Below are 15,760 nucleotides of genomic sequence, written 5' to 3'. Positions count from 1 at the left end.
TGCCTTTGTCTATTTTCAGTTGCTTTGTTCAAAACAATAAACAATCTCCCTCAAACCTGGTCTTATTGCCTGTTGTAGATTTTCAGTTTTATTTTCAAATTATTTTTAGATTAATTAATTCTATGCAGCACTGACTACACATAGAGGACTATATCTTCTCCTGTGACAAGCACCAATGTCATCTTAGAAATCTTTAATAGACACATCCACTGCACTGTGTTTGTTTAATTTTTAACCCTTTACCATTTCTACAGATTACTGAACTGTTAGCTTTCAGCTTTCTGTGGAATGTTTTTATTACTCCATTAAATAACATAATATTAATCTTTTCTTCAACCTCACTGTTTCTCTTCTCAGTATCCTTTTACAACATCCAAACAATCCATAGTTTTGTAAAAAAAAAAAAAAAAAAAGGGTTGTTCTTCATCTGAAACATATCTAAAACATTTATATACAGTTTATTCATTGTCACTCCTTTTCTAAATTCACTAAAATAACATAAAGGTAACAAACAATGCCACAAATAAAATGCACAGTAATAGAATGTGAAAATTGCATTTCTTTATTGGTGTTTCCCCAAGTTGAGAAATTTCCTCACTGCTTGCCACTGAGATTAGAGGTGAGAGGTGGAGGTTGGACTTTGGACATTCAAAATTCCTGGGCTATAAATATCAAATGAAAACCAAACAATGTTTTATTTTAATTATTAAATATCATCAATATTAGTGTAATATTTCCAGGATTAATATAATAATTTCACAATCATGATGCATATGGCTGTGCAACAAGTGGGGGCCAATAAATTTATTCAGTTTGGAATGGAGTCGACGTTGCTTTAGTAGTCAAATCTTATGACACGCATCCGTCTCCTGATATTACCGGGCCACTTCATACGCATGCGCACTTTGCATTCAGGTAGTCGGGCCTTTTTCCCCCCCGTGCGCTCACTGAGAGTCTGTAACATAAAACGTATGAGAATTGTCCTGGTCCAATCTTTCTCTGCCGCATCTAATTATTTCTCCACATTTCATGAGTTGGCTATTGAGATTATTTCACTGCCTACACAAGTCAGCTTTGTGTAGCCTATAAATAATTTTCCACCCGCATTACGCCTCTTTGTTTTCTCCTAAAGTATGTTAAAGAAAATGCATTGAAAACAGCAGCATTTTTTTTATGGTGCACAAACAGCCCCAGAAAAATCTGACTCAGTGTTAGCAGTAAAAAAAAAAAAACAGTCTTACTTGTTTTACAAACTGTTAAATATTAAACCACATTCAGGACTTTAAGATCACCGTTGTCTTTTTTCCGGCTGGCCAGTTTCCAGTTCTGACCACCATTTTTAACCAATCAGTAGTCAACAAAGCAACATAATGATCTTTCAGGGACAAGCTTTTGTTTTTTCTTTAAGCCAGAAGATAACTGATCATATTAAAACGAGTAGTTATTTTAATTATTTATTCATTTTTTGATATATCCAAATATAATAACAATTATCTATTTTTTTATGGTTCACAACAGTAAAGCATGAATTTCACCAGGAGACGGAAGGCAGGCCAAGTTCTAGTCCAATGAAACATTAACCTGGGAGCAACGCCCCCTAAACGTCCGGAAAACAGGGAAAACGAGAAAGTGCGTTATTACACACATTTCAGTTCACATGAAAGCTGAAACACACAGAAAAACATTGCACAAACAAAATGGGAGCCTTCGTAAAGATTGCAATTGCCAGCATTTGTGTTGGCTACTTGGCTGTCAAGTGGAATGGACCAAGTTTTGATCCAGGTAAGTTAAATGAATGTATTACTGCTTCCATAAATCCAACTGCTAATGAGTTAATCTTGCAACACACGCGCACATGTATGTTTGAGCATGACTGACGGATGTCAGATAAATGTGGTAATAAACACAGACTGTAAGCATCATGCAGGCAGCTTATCGTTTCAGAATGGAATTCAAAAAACAAATTTATTTCTTTTATTTCGAAAAGTGAAATTGTTTTTTTTTTCTTTTTTTAAATTACGCACATAGTAAGGTACCATTTAGTTTATTTATACGTGCATAAAATATTATGCTTGCAAAACGTAATTTAAACTAGAGACATTTTGGGGCGCAGAAACCATTGAAGTCCATGGCTGCTGCCCCTGTTGGTTTCTCTAAGACCTGGTCCAGGTGTCTGCTGTTGCATCACATGTGTCAGACCTCTCCTGAACCAGAGACGAGATCAGAGATCCTTAGACTGAGCCAAAGGAATAAAGGAATGAACTGATGTTCAGTAGTCCAAAGTTATCTCAGATAAATGTATTTTATTTGGAAATCGAGGTTCCACAATTTGAAGGAAGAGTCTAGAGACACGGAACCCAAGTTGACTGAGGTCCTGTGTAAAGTTTTCATTGTGAGATATATTTAGGGAATTCTCTTATTGTGTTGGTCCACTGTTTTATGAAGTTTAAGGTCAGCACTGCCATCTAGCAGGAAATTCTTTGCAGCACTTCATGCTTCCTTTTTTACTGACAACCTTTATGGAGATGTCAATTACCTTTTCCAGCAGGAGGACGTGACATGTTCACACTGCCAACATCTATTTTACTCGCGGTTCAATGACCACGATGTCACTGTGCTTGATTGGTCCGTGAATTAGGCTGAACTAAACCCCAACTATAACCTTTGGAATATTGTCAAGATGAAGATGAGAAACACCACTGAATACTATGCAAACCAGCTAAAGTCTACTATTGAAGCCACAGACTGAGCGGCGTCATGCCTTGCTGCATTGATGCAGTCATTCATTTAAAAAGAGACTTAACCCTATATTGAGTGCACATACTAAACATACTTTCCAGCTGGCCTTTCTGTTTTAACATTTTTATGATTAACTTAGTAAGCTAGCAGTGTCCCTGCAGTTAGCATCTCTACTGAGATGCTGCCTGAAACCTGGTAACTGTAGTTTTAATAGTGTTACCTTATTAGGAAGATGTATGATGCTTCTTTAGTAGCCATGATCATTCGTGGACGTTGTACTCCAAACATCTAGTTTTGCCTTTCTTGTGAATAGAGGGAAAATGTAGAAATCTTCTTTCAGCCAGCTGGCAAGCAGTGCACAGCTGGAGAAAACTCCAGTCGCTCCACTTTCTGGTGCATCTCCTTAACAAGATTCTGAAGCATATGAATAGAAGGATGGACATTTTTAGCTGTTATTAAATCATAACATTTTAAAACTTTGGCACACTGAATGATTTTCTAAAACCCTGATTATGACCCTTCCGTGACCTCTTTTTGAATTTTTGCACTGCAAGTTGAGCTAGCAAATACTAGTCATCTGCTTTCTGAAGAGATTATAGATGCAATACAATGGCTTGCTGAGATAACATTTTATTGTCTTCAAGGTTAACCGCTGTAGATGTGGGACTGTAAAAAAAAATTGCAACCAAGTATTTTCTGTGGGATGTACTTTATGCAATGTAATGGGAGTCTTGTGCATTTGTGGACACAGATAGTTTCTTGCTGTTGCTGTTCTTCTTGCATTTATTTTTCATAAGTACAAATAAAGGTTTTTGTTTTTTTAAATCGATTGTTTTTATTTCAGAATCTCTCAGGGGTGCCAGAGTGTTGGTCACAGGAGCCAGTTCAGGCATTGGTGAACAAATGGCGTATCATTATGCCCGCTTCGGAGCTCAGATTGTCATCACAGCAAGGAGGGAGAAAGTTTTACAGCAGGTCAGTTTTTTTTTCTTTTATTACAATTTCCTCTGTCCTTCAGTACTGTGTAGTAATTCAGCCTGTTTTGCAAGTAATAACAAAACAGCTTCCAAAAAGCACACATGTAAATGCAACACTTTTTTTTAAATGATCAATTTTAGTTTCACATAGAAAATGATCAGATGGTTTCAACATACAGTAGTCAAACTATATGTTAATGCTCAGGGTAGTCTCAGTATGTTTTCTCATATTTACTCTGTTTTGCTCACAGGTTACTGAGAAGTGTCTGAGTCTGGGGGCCCAGAAAGCTCTCTACATATCTGGGGACATGTCCACTGAGTCTGACCCTGACAAAGTGGTTGACTTTGCTCTGGAGAAACTGGGAGGCTTGGACTACCTGGTTCTCAACCACATTGGTGTGACTCGCTTTGCCATGTGGGATGGAGACGTGAATCACGTCAGGTGGCTCATGAAGGTAATGGAGCACTTTGATGGTCTGTCAGTGCTTAAAACGAAGAAGGTGCCTCTGATCTTTCTCGTTATGTCTTTTTGTTTTCTGAAGCCCAATTTCTTTAGCTACATACAGATGGCCTGGAGAGCCTTGCCTTCTTTGGAGAAAAGTAAAGGGTCTATGGCTATAGTGTCATCAATGGCAGGTAAGCTTAATAGACAGCAAAGTTAGACACATGTATACTTGTATTAGGGGTGGGCAATGTGGGAAATGGTGTGTATAAAATTTAGAAAAAAAATTTTTAGCAAATGTTTTAGAAATTTGATTTTGTCAACTTGTGTCTAAATGTGGAAAAAAAGGAGTATCACAAATCAAAAAATATGACTTACCCCATTGATTACTGACCTGTAGCCAACAGTGGGATGGTACTGGGTAATCCTAAAAGGAGCATCTGCTAAGACTAACTGGTCACAAAACACTATACCAAATGCTCATGCCTCTGCCATCAGAGGCCACATGGTTATAGGAGTACGCAACACGTCTGACAAAATGAGGGTGGAGATTCCATGAAGAGGATTCATTTATTTTCACCTTCTGCTGCAGATGAGTTATACAGGTTACAAAGTATTTTATGACAAAAAAAGAGGAAATAAAGAAAACCCTTCAACACTTTTCCAACTTAAAATATCACAAGTAAAAATGAGTGGATCTTAACACCATGGAGGTTCAATAGAACCAAAAAAAGGCGTATAGATGTTCAGGTAAACTTCCTGAGACCTCAGTTAAGTTTGGGTGGTTTTTATTTGGTTAAAATACAAACCCACCAGGAAACACATGAATATGTTGCTGTGTCTGAAGAGTTTTTATGGACATTGATTATTGGTATTTGTTTTTGTTTTTTTGGTTATGTTTAATGGAACATTTAGCAACAAAAGAAAAATTGTCATTACCACCCAAAGACAGATTCAAAAGTTTTTTTTATATTCTTTAAGTGGCTTTAAGTGATTTAGATCATGTGTGGAAAATTCCAGCATTTCTAGTTTCTTTCACAAAAAAAACTGTCACCTTTAATAATATATTGCATTTATTGGAAAACTATCAATCAGCGACAAAAATCTTAATTTTCCAATTTAAGTAACACCATATTCTATATACATTCTATATACTTTTGAGTGTGAAATTTTTTCAAACAACATACAAACTTCAGTTTGTATGTTGTTTTTAAAAAAAACATCTAAAATGTTTCTTGTAAGCTTTTAAGTAGTTCAGAACAAACTTGTGCAGCTCTACTGTAGGATCTGTTTTTCTTGCACCGTACTCAGATATTTATCTATGCTTTGTAGGGAAGCTGAGCAATCCCTTCACGGCCCCGTACTGTGCAACAAAATCTGCCTTGAATGGATTTTTTGGGTCCCTCAGCCATGAACTTGCAATGAAGAAAAGCAACGTGTCGATCTCTCTAATCACACTGGGACTGATTGATACCGAAACAGCTTTGAAAGCAGTCAGGTTTGTTAATCATGCAATAAATATGCACATTGTCTTGCGTTGTATTTAATGTTAAGGACTTTTTTATGCACTCCAGGGGAATCATCACGACACCAGCCTATCCTGCATCAGAAGCTGCATTGAATATCATCATAACAGGAGCAACAAGGCAGTTGGAGCTGTACTATCCCTGGTACACATATGTCATGAATCTCATCAAAGACTGGTATCCCTCTCTAACACACCATCTCATCCAGAACGCCCTCAACTACAATCCATAGGAAACATGTTGAGATGGGGGGCGGGGCGGGTATTGTAAGTTTTTGATGCACACAGGATTTTATGCCCACATCAAATATAGCTGAAAATATTTGATTCGGAAATGCATTTAAATGTTTCTCAGATTTAGACTTCTTAAGGAAAAGCACCTTCTTTGTGTCAAAAGATTGCACATCCTGATTTTTTCTGATTATCAGATTAAAATCACATGTGAATATGGTTTTTGATATCAGTCTTGTTATATATGTACACATTTCTTCATTTATTTTTTGTTATGACAGTAGGAAAAGTACATTCGGTAACAAAAACAAAACAAAACAAGAAAAATTACATGGAGCCAGTCAATACCTTATAGATCAGTTTATATCTAATGTAGAAAGATGGGTTCATGACAAGAAGCTTAATACAGGAAAAATATGTGGTGACAAAGAACATAAAATGGAAATCAGGTTTGGTTGCAATGCATGAAGCCATTTTAATATGTACTTGCATGTCAGAATGATAGCAGAACAGCATGTTTTTACAGACTAACGTTTGGCTGCATTTTTGTAACTTTATGACTCATTCACTAGTTAAGATAAAGTTTTTATTTTATATTTTCTGAACCCAAGAAATTTCACGTTGAAATGATAAATGTTGAAGTTTTACATTCATGACGGTACATTAAAAAATTAGGCTTTTTTTTTTTTTTTTAAAGTTTTCCTCATATTCAATTTAATTCAGCCTATTTATTTGGCACCATTTCACAAAATGTTGTCTCAAGGCAGAACTAAATTTGAGTAAATTTACTTCATGTGTTTAGACACTGGTAGCATATGTTCTCTGAATGTCCACATGAGGGCAGTAGTGCCTAAGTTGTAAAAGGAGCATTGTTGCGACTCAGCAGCTAGATTTCAGGCTCATTTATAAAATCGTCATGCATGTCAAGGGGATGAGGTAAACAACTGAACTAAAATTGAATTATTTAAAACAACCGATGAACACTATATATTTTTTTTCTTTTTATAACCTGAGTCATTAGACTTTTAAGTTTCTTTAGTCTCATGATTCTGTTTTCTGCACACCACATCTTTATTTCTATTCTTCTCTATAGTCTTTAGTCTTGTTCTCTCAAATGTAGCCGCACTAGGAGCAGCAGATCCCTCGCAGAGCTGGACCTTCTCACTGGGTTCCTTTGTGCCTTTGTTCACCAAACCCCAAAGGCACCACAGGCTCCCTGTGAAGCTCAATCCATCCCGGTGGTCTACTCTTTTTGTAGTGCACCCTGAAAGCTGTGACCTGCTGTTTGAGCTGTTTTCTTCTGTTTGTCAGGATGGAGTTGTCCTTGTTATAAAAACATAGTGCAGCTTAAAAGGTGTTTTCCCTCATACACATATAAATGAATTTGTAGAGGAAGAGGAAACCCGTGGATATGAAGTGAGTTGTCTTCTGACTGACATGATGATTGGAGGAAGTAATTGAAACACACGTCCTCTTTGTCCTCATGTCGACACTCTTAAGAGAATTGTTAAAATGATAGAAACCTTCCTGTAGGCACCACGGAAAGGCAGAAAGTTCTTCTTCAGTTCTGCCTTACTTACTCCTTTCCATCCATTGTTAAACATGCACAAAATGCCCTGGCCTCCTGGAGAGGAAAGCAGGGCTGGCCTGGGAGCACAGCCAGAAACACCTGCAACAGATTAGAGCTGCTAATGCTAGGCAATAAATCCTCTCACCCTTCTAGAGCATCTCTTTCTCCTCCATACATAGGTTTTCCTCCCACCCCCCAACACTTACTGGAACTATATGCAACCTGCGACACGTTAATGCATTTCTTAATGCGTTAAGTAAGGATATTAAGTACATTATTGAGGTTTTCCCCTGGGTCTGGCCTCAGGTACAGTATAGCCGGTACACCCAAAGACAGGAGCAAAGCTGAGGAAGGCCGACTACCTGTAAAACCTGAGATGTGGCATTCAGATTGTCTGTCTCTGAAGTTTCTAACTGAGTTTTAAAAAAGAGCCTATATACAAGATACACTTTATAATCTGATCTAGACCCAGGTAGATTTTGAAATGTCCAACTTAAATGCAATTACAATAGTCCTTATTCCTCTATTGCATTTTTGGTGATGTTGCATGTTTCTTAACTATGAACATTCTACGTAGTCAATGTCCATAGTCAAAAAAACATGCTATTTGTTCATTTTTGAGAACAAATAGCACTACTTCACAAATTTCTGCCTAACTTCATCCATCACATATTTTCTACTACAGACAGAAGAGCCCTGATGTGCACACTCTGTTTACTGGCTACAATCTATGCTCTGTGGATGCTAAACATAGCCTACCAATGGGTTGGGAAAAAAGTGAAAGATTTTTAGAAAAGGGAATTAAAAAGGCATGTTTGATCACACTGAGTACACCTTTAAATTTGATCTGTTTTGATTTTGTGCCAATCTTTTCTGCTGCCTTATAAATTCGATCATTTACTCACCAAAAAACATATGCAAGCAATCCAGAGTATCATGGATGACCTTTGTAAAGTTTATGCATTTGGTTTATTGATGGTGTTTTAGGCTGAGATAAGTTGCAGGTTTATTTCTGACTGAAGGAACACGTCTTTTCTGTCTTAGTTCTTGTAAAAAGGTCGAGATTTTATACTTTACAACTAAACTTTTAATATACATTTTGAGTAAGCATTAAGTAAACTTTATGTACAGTGCATCTTCCACTGATGATAATCATAAAGTACCTAACATTACAATAAGAGATTGAAAATGATAAATAAGGATGAAATAGATATAATGAAACAAGTAGAGTTTCATAAACATTAACTGATATCTTGTCTGGATTTGCTGAGTGCTGTTAGAATGTGTTGAATCCATCCAGCTTCTCTGCTATTAATTGTCTCCAGCTCCGAACAAAGCTCTGGAGAATGCTTAAGGCTCAAGAGTGGGCACATTTTGCTCTTTTTGTTTTGTGAGTCTTAAGTTTCCCACAGAGGCGCCGTATTGACAGCAACAAATAGCAGACTGAAAGAGAAAATTGGTGAATTTTACCATCTGTAAGACAGCTGGCCACTTCATCTTAAGATTTTGGATGTTATTTTTCTCTCAAAAGTATTCACACCCCTTAAATGTTTTACTTTTGTTTTTTCTTTCAAATTGCAACCACAAACGATGATCATTATCTCCAAACATCTCTTTAATGTAATCAAATCCCATGACATATCTCCAAAAATTAAGTATTTGTTGTTTTTTCTTCTGTGTGCATTTGCAAAGAGCAGTCCGGTGTCTTTTGGAGTAATGGTGAGTGGCCTTTCAGTCCCTGTTGGTACACGGCATATTTCACCGTTGATATTGACAGAATCTTACCAGCTTCTTCAATCAGCACCTTTACATGATCTTTGGCTTTTGTAACATCCTAATATGTTCAAACATAAAAATATTCATTAGACAGTGCGGGGCAAAAAACAGAACCAGCATTACCAAGAGTGACTCACACTGTCTTTTTCCACCAACTCTCTCCAATACTGCCCCCAAGTGGTTAGAACGTGCTTGACCACTGAGAAATGTGTACAACAACTACTGATCGAGAAGTCTGTTTTATGTCCTCAAGGGCAAAAAATTATTTTGCTTAAAATCAAAGAAAGTCATATTGGTCAGACATTGGGATTGTGTGGAGCTTGCAGAACATTGTATAATGTTGTATACATTGTTGTATACAACGTTGTATTCTTTATACATTGTATTGTATTCTTTTTGAATATCAAACATTTGAAATTTCTTTAAACAACATTACGCAGAGACAGTTATTACTGATGCTTTTATTATAATGTCCAAGCATTCTGACTGAGTGATGCAGAGGCATCCAAGAGTTCAGTCTGCAACGACAATGTATGGAACCTGCTAGTCTGAAATCGTACTGATCACTCCGGCCTTACAAGAGGGACAAAATGCAATGCTCTAATTACTGTCCTCCGTAATGACGATGTAATTTTGATGTTTTTTTTTTTTTTTTTTTTTTGGCTTGCCTTTTTCTCAAACTGTATTCAAAGTGCCAATGTTAATTGACCCACATGGTGACATAAAGTCATTAAAGTAGTGACGTGCGAATGAACCATGGGAAATAACATTTGGAGAAATGTCACAAGTCCTCTCATGCAGGCATCCTATTCAATGCCTGGGCAGCTGCCATTGGGACCAATCACCAAGACTGAAAATGTAATGCAAAGCTAATCCAGAAGATCAAGCTTTATACTGAGATTAAATAATTAGTAAGTGAAGGCCAACCTTTCTTCTTATTTCTCTGTTTACATCCTTTTGAGGTTTCTTTTGAAGCATTAACATACCTATAAAATGTGGGGTTTTTTTTACTGTTATGACCTGAAATATAATACAAAAAAGACAAATGAATGAACTCATCAAATTAAGTAAAGACCATCTTATATTTCTTTAAATCACCTTTGATGCAGGGGTAAGATTTTATCCATTTATTGGCTCTTTAAGTAAACAGCTATTGATCTGCGCAGTTGTGTGGGATGATTAATTTAGAAAAGAATGTTAATCTTCCCAAACAGCAAGCCTGTGCATGACCTCTGAAAAGTTTTCACAAAACATGGTGCTATAATAACAAAAGGAGAGAGTGAGCGAGACAGGCGGAGGAGGAGGACGGGGGATAGAGGACGCTTGCTAGATAAAAACCTATGAAAGGGAGCGTCAGGGTGAATAAAAAGTGTGGGTGGTGTGAAAGGTGGCAGAGATGGCCCTGTGACCCCTGACCTCCTTCCCCCACGGCCATTCAGAACGGCACAATGGTTGACACCTGTGTCCTTTCATGGCTGCTTCTATTATTATTTACATCAGGAAAGGGGGAGACAAAACGAGGCCAGAGGTGCTGTTGGCATCAGGCTGGTGCTGCCTGCTTCACAGCACCTCTGGCCTCGTTTTGTCTCCCCCCCCGTCCCACTTCTGCCCCTTGCTGTTTGAAAGACAGGTGCCCACATATCTCTGTGTTTGCGTGCGCCTGGCAACCTCTTCCTCGCTAATTATTTCACATAACTCCAAACACATCTGCGGGAGAAGAGGATCCACAGAGACAACAGTCTGGGTGTTTTCACATCCCGTGCCTAATGGTCTGACATTGTTTGTTTTCTGTGTTGCTGTGTCAGCATTTACACAGAGGACAACAGATTTGGGGCCAAGAAAACTAAACACCTTCATCCACACATAACAGTGCCATGAAAAAGTATTCGCCTCCCTTCAAATTTTTCTTGTATTTGACCTCCTGGAGATGCTGTCAATGTACTCTTGGAGTGATTTAGTTTGCTGGTTTGCCACTTTTCCAGGTGGATAATAGCTCTCCTTGTCATTCACATGAATCCCAAATCGTGGGATGCGGCTGTGAGACACTTTCTATACTAATAGATGTCAGTGACCGCAAGTTGTGTGTACATTTCTTCTTTCTAAGATCGCATACTTACAGACGTGTCCCTGTAAAGTTCAGGTGCATTCTGCATTTTTCAATGTTGCACGTTTGATTGCACAAAACGTACCTTGTGACTTCGATCAAACATGCAACCAGAGCGAAACAGGATTATTTCCATTATTGGTCAGCAACTAATGAGGAACCAATATGATTGGGGCTGAATAATATAAATTTGAAGTGACCACTGAAAATTCTGTACTTGTCCTCCTTTCACCTATGTAGAAGAATCCTTATCCATTCTGGTTCAGAAATGACTACAGAAGACATCAGTTTCTACAATTCTTATCAATCCTGCTAGCAGCAGATATGATATAAATATAAGTTTAATACCTATCAACTGACACATCCCTTTATACATTATAACTCCTCAGTGTATGACATCCCGATTCCTTTACAGGAAATGTATTCTTGAAAGCAGTCAAATACACAATTAATGTATGTTGTCTCCATAAGCCTTTCATTCGTCACATCAGGTGCCACAAACCAACAATTTCAGTCGAATCCCTGTAAAACAAACAGCATGTAAAACTAATGACGCTCACAGGACAAGCCTTTCGTTATGAGCTTGTCATTTATCGGCCTCTTGCTGAACAGGCTGGCGAGGAGAGTCACAGGGAACATGGGCGGTAGGCCGGGGGGATCCATGAATTCCTCCTTTTTCATTGGGGGAGAGAATGCCCAATTAACAAAGGATAAGAAGTGAACCATAAACACCCTCAACAAGGCCCAACAAACCTACAAGAATAAGGTCTCTCTCTCTTCCTCTCTTTCTCTATGCCCCTCTGTCTTCCTCCCTCACCTCCTCCCAAAGCCCTGCTCCCTCCCTCTTGCACACTCACTCTCTCTTCCACTTCCCTTTACAAAAGGAAGGCTCAGAGCTTACAAAGTGCCAATTAACACTGAATGTTTGCCCCTCGCACCTCCCTCTCTGAACTGCTGACAGCTCTGGTGTTTGGGTTAATACCAAAGGCCTGCAAAGAATTATAATTCTCTTTCTTGCCCCATCCCCCTTTCTCTCCCTATCCTATCCCTTTATTTTGTTTTCAATGGGGTGGTTTTACAGTTCAATGCACAGTCAAAGGGTGATATAAAATGACTTTCCAAAGAATTTCGTTTGGGGAGAAGAGGGGACTACATGGGTGGGAGGGGACGGACTGGGGTGGGACAGCCAAGAACAAGGTAGAAAAACTACAAATTAATATCTAAAGGACAGTAAAAACAATTGTCTGGATACGGTTTTCATTCCCTATAAAATTCCGATTTTAACACCAAAGGAGGATTTTTTTTTTTTTTAACAATTACAGATTTCCTTGACAGGTCTGGTTTTTTATTTCTTTCTTCACTTTTTGTAAATAAAAAATGTAAACCCAAACCATGTGTATTTATGTTTTCTCTTTTTCCTCATCCAGAGGAACTTTAGGACGATGAAGACAGCACTGCGGGTCATTTATCAAAAGCAGGGTTGATAGCAATACTATGCTTGTTTTCTCACTGGTAAACCCCAATAAATCAGCCTACTGAATAAAGGAGCAGGCTAACAGAAGAGGCAGCAGGGTTAAACTCCAGGAGCAACAGCAGCCACCAGCCTTTTGAAGGGAGCTTCTGCTTGTGTTCAGTTCCCTGCCTAAACTCGATCTTTCTCTACAATTTATGACCTCTTGGGACTGGGTCTTCTCTCCTGTTTCTTTACTTTAAATCTCCTGGCCAAAAATGGGATTCTGGGGGTAATGAAACAAGAAGTAGAAATGTTTTTGTTTTGTATTTTTTATGCAGAGAAAGGGTTTTGCAACGACACAACAGAATTTGAAACAAAAGAAAGTTTTTAAAAGCAGTTTGGAGTTTTTGGTAGATAATTTTGGGGAGTTTTGACTCTGGTATTTTATGCATCTCAAGTCTGAACCTGCAGTCACTTCTTGCTACACTTCTCCACACATGTGCTCCATGTCTGATACAGTCAGGTTAGGTGGCAACAGAATCCTAAATTACTGCATATGTGATCTGTAATATCTAAATCTAGAAAGTTAAAATCTATAGCAGACTTGGGGCACACACTTTAGTTGCTGTATTCTGTATTTACTACACAGTATACATTAGGATACGGTGTAACTTCTCTTCTTTTTTATATGGTATCTGTTACACTACACAGTATCCTAAACTTGACATAGTTTTGCAATCAATTTAGTGAAACAAATAATAATTAAAGATCCTATGGTTTCTTGGATAAGGGTCAGATCTAGAAGAAAAACTTAAAGGAATTACGTTGCAGTTAGATAGGGTTATATTTAAGAGCAAAATCTTTTATTCGCAATGGTCAGGCAAATTTAGTGAAAAAAACAAACAAAAAAAAATATCCATCATTAAAAAGGTTGATAATGAAAGTCCAAATAAAATTATTTAATGCCAGTTATTGCTAGTTAAAGAAAGAAACCTTTAATGAACAACACATGATAGATTGTTGTGTAAGTTCAGCTGAAGACTGACATTATTGAAGAACCACTGTCTTGCGTATGACTAAAGTCATTACTGAGGAACTTTAGTCCACTTTTGCTTATCACCTTGGGCATTTGTCATTACACAGGTCAGTCTAAATGTATATTTGAAAACGCTTTTACTGGACTACTGCAATACTTTGAATCTTTTCTTTGCCAGACCTTATATTTTAGGTTTGTTATTTTGCTTGGGTTCATTGTCTTTTTGAATGACTCAATTTGGAACAAGCTTCAATTCCTGACCAAAGTGTCTTAAGTTTCACTCCTTATAATTTATTGCCTACAATTAAAGCAAAAAAAAAAAACAAAAAAAATCCATCTGGAATTAGATGTAAAGCTTCCATCATTTTACTCTGAGTCTGAGTGAGATAGATGGGGTGCATTTGATGAAAGGAAGTTTATTTCAGTCAGACCTAAGATTTGGCTTTGACCTGGAGCGAAACATCTGAGATTTGACTTGGACTTGAGGAAATAACCTTTGAATATCTCTGCCAATACAAGTTTAAGGCTGACAAAATGAGTGCAATAATCCAGGTCCCATTGCTGAAAGAGCCAAACCAGATTTTTACAATTAAGCTAAAATGGTATTTACACAAATTGTTCTCTGTACCAAGCAACATGTGGTGCATCTTGGTTAACCGTCCTCACTTTGGTTTCTTCTGTCCACAGGACATTGTTCCAGAGGTCTTGTGGTTCTTTTCATTTACAACTCTGTTAACTTAAGCCATGTTGCCATGTTATTTTAAGCGGTTTTATCCTGCCTGCTCTTTTAAACGAAGGATGCAAATACTGACATGCAACTGAAGTGTTTTTTTTGTAGTATGCCACAATAGCCTGACCGACTGCACATTGTGCTCTCACTGTGGGATAATGGACTCCAGGCTGTACATGAATGGACTTTGAACCCTTCACAGATGAATGGACAGCAACATTTGTATCTGTAAAATAACAGCTGATGACTTTCCCATTTTGGATTTTTGATAACACACACCTGAAAGCTTTAGACCAGCCAAGTGCTACTGTATATTTCTACTTAATTGCTCACGCTTACTGATGATCAGTCATGCAAGCATATTTAATTTGTAATATTTAGCCACTTAGACTTTAACCATTGATTCATATTAATAGAGAGTAGTGTAATTTCTAATTTATTAAACACATTTTTGCAGGTATGCTATTTGAAGAACACTGTTAGTTGTTCATTTTATATTTTTGTAAAAGATTAGAAGTGAAAGCAGATAAATCTCTTTTTTTTTACAGTTATTGTACATCTGTGTGTTTTATGTATGTGCAGTATGTACACATTTCCTGCTGCTCTAAGATAATAAGCTACCATAAAGTATTATCTGTGAGTTGTAAAAATACGAGTGAATCGTGTTCAGTTCTCACAGGAATGGAGTAACTTATGTCTTCTTCGTTCAGTGCAGGAGAAACCCAATCTTTTAAATAGTTCCTTATGCTGAATCATATTTGTGTTTATTGTTGTTTTCCTCTCACCATCCAATCAAATTGGGAGTCTTGAGTTATTTCCTCATGGAAAAAGACTCTGTGTGATGCGTTTTATGTGTTTTTTCCTGAACTATATGTTAAATCTCTGCTAAAAGATGGTTGTCTTAAAGTTTGTTGTTCTTGTTGTTAGTTCTTCTAAGTTTTACTAAAACTGCTTATTAATGCTAAGAAAATGTCCTTGTTTGATTTTGATACCTGTGCCCTTTTGCAATGTTTGTCAACCCGAGTTTAGTCTCCATAGTAACCAATTCCTGCAGAGACTGTGGGTGATTGTAGCTCCAACACTTTCATTTTTAGATTTTAATCCAGATGTTTTCCACAGCATCAGAAGCCAAAGCATATCCATTATTCTGTTAGCTTGAGAAAAGAGTGTTTGCTTG

At 37.5% G+C, this 15,760-nt stretch overlaps 1 protein-coding gene across 1 annotated transcript; it reads left to right on the top strand.

Annotated features, from left to right (window-relative positions):
• The first annotated feature begins 1,532 nt into the window (after positions 1–1,532).
• Positions 1,533–6,548, top strand: LOC114150803 (hydroxysteroid 11-beta-dehydrogenase 1-like protein). Its single transcript, XM_028027503.1, has 6 exons — positions 1,533–1,782; positions 3,584–3,714; positions 3,968–4,171; positions 4,259–4,352; positions 5,491–5,656; positions 5,733–6,548. Exons 1-6 carry the CDS (start codon positions 1,698–1,700, stop codon positions 5,914–5,916), a joined length of 864 nt encoding a protein of 287 aa, XP_027883304.1. The 5' UTR covers positions 1,533–1,697; the 3' UTR covers positions 5,917–6,548.
• Positions 6,549–15,760: the final 9,212 nt, after the last annotated feature.

Source organism: Xiphophorus couchianus, chromosome 9 (genome assembly GCF_001444195.1).
Source record: "Xiphophorus couchianus chromosome 9, X_couchianus-1.0, whole genome shotgun sequence".
NCBI lineage: Eukaryota > Metazoa > Chordata > Actinopteri > Cyprinodontiformes > Poeciliidae > Xiphophorus > Xiphophorus couchianus.
The sequence above is the reverse complement of the archived record's forward strand: the minus strand, read 5'-3'. Positions and strand labels throughout refer to the sequence as shown.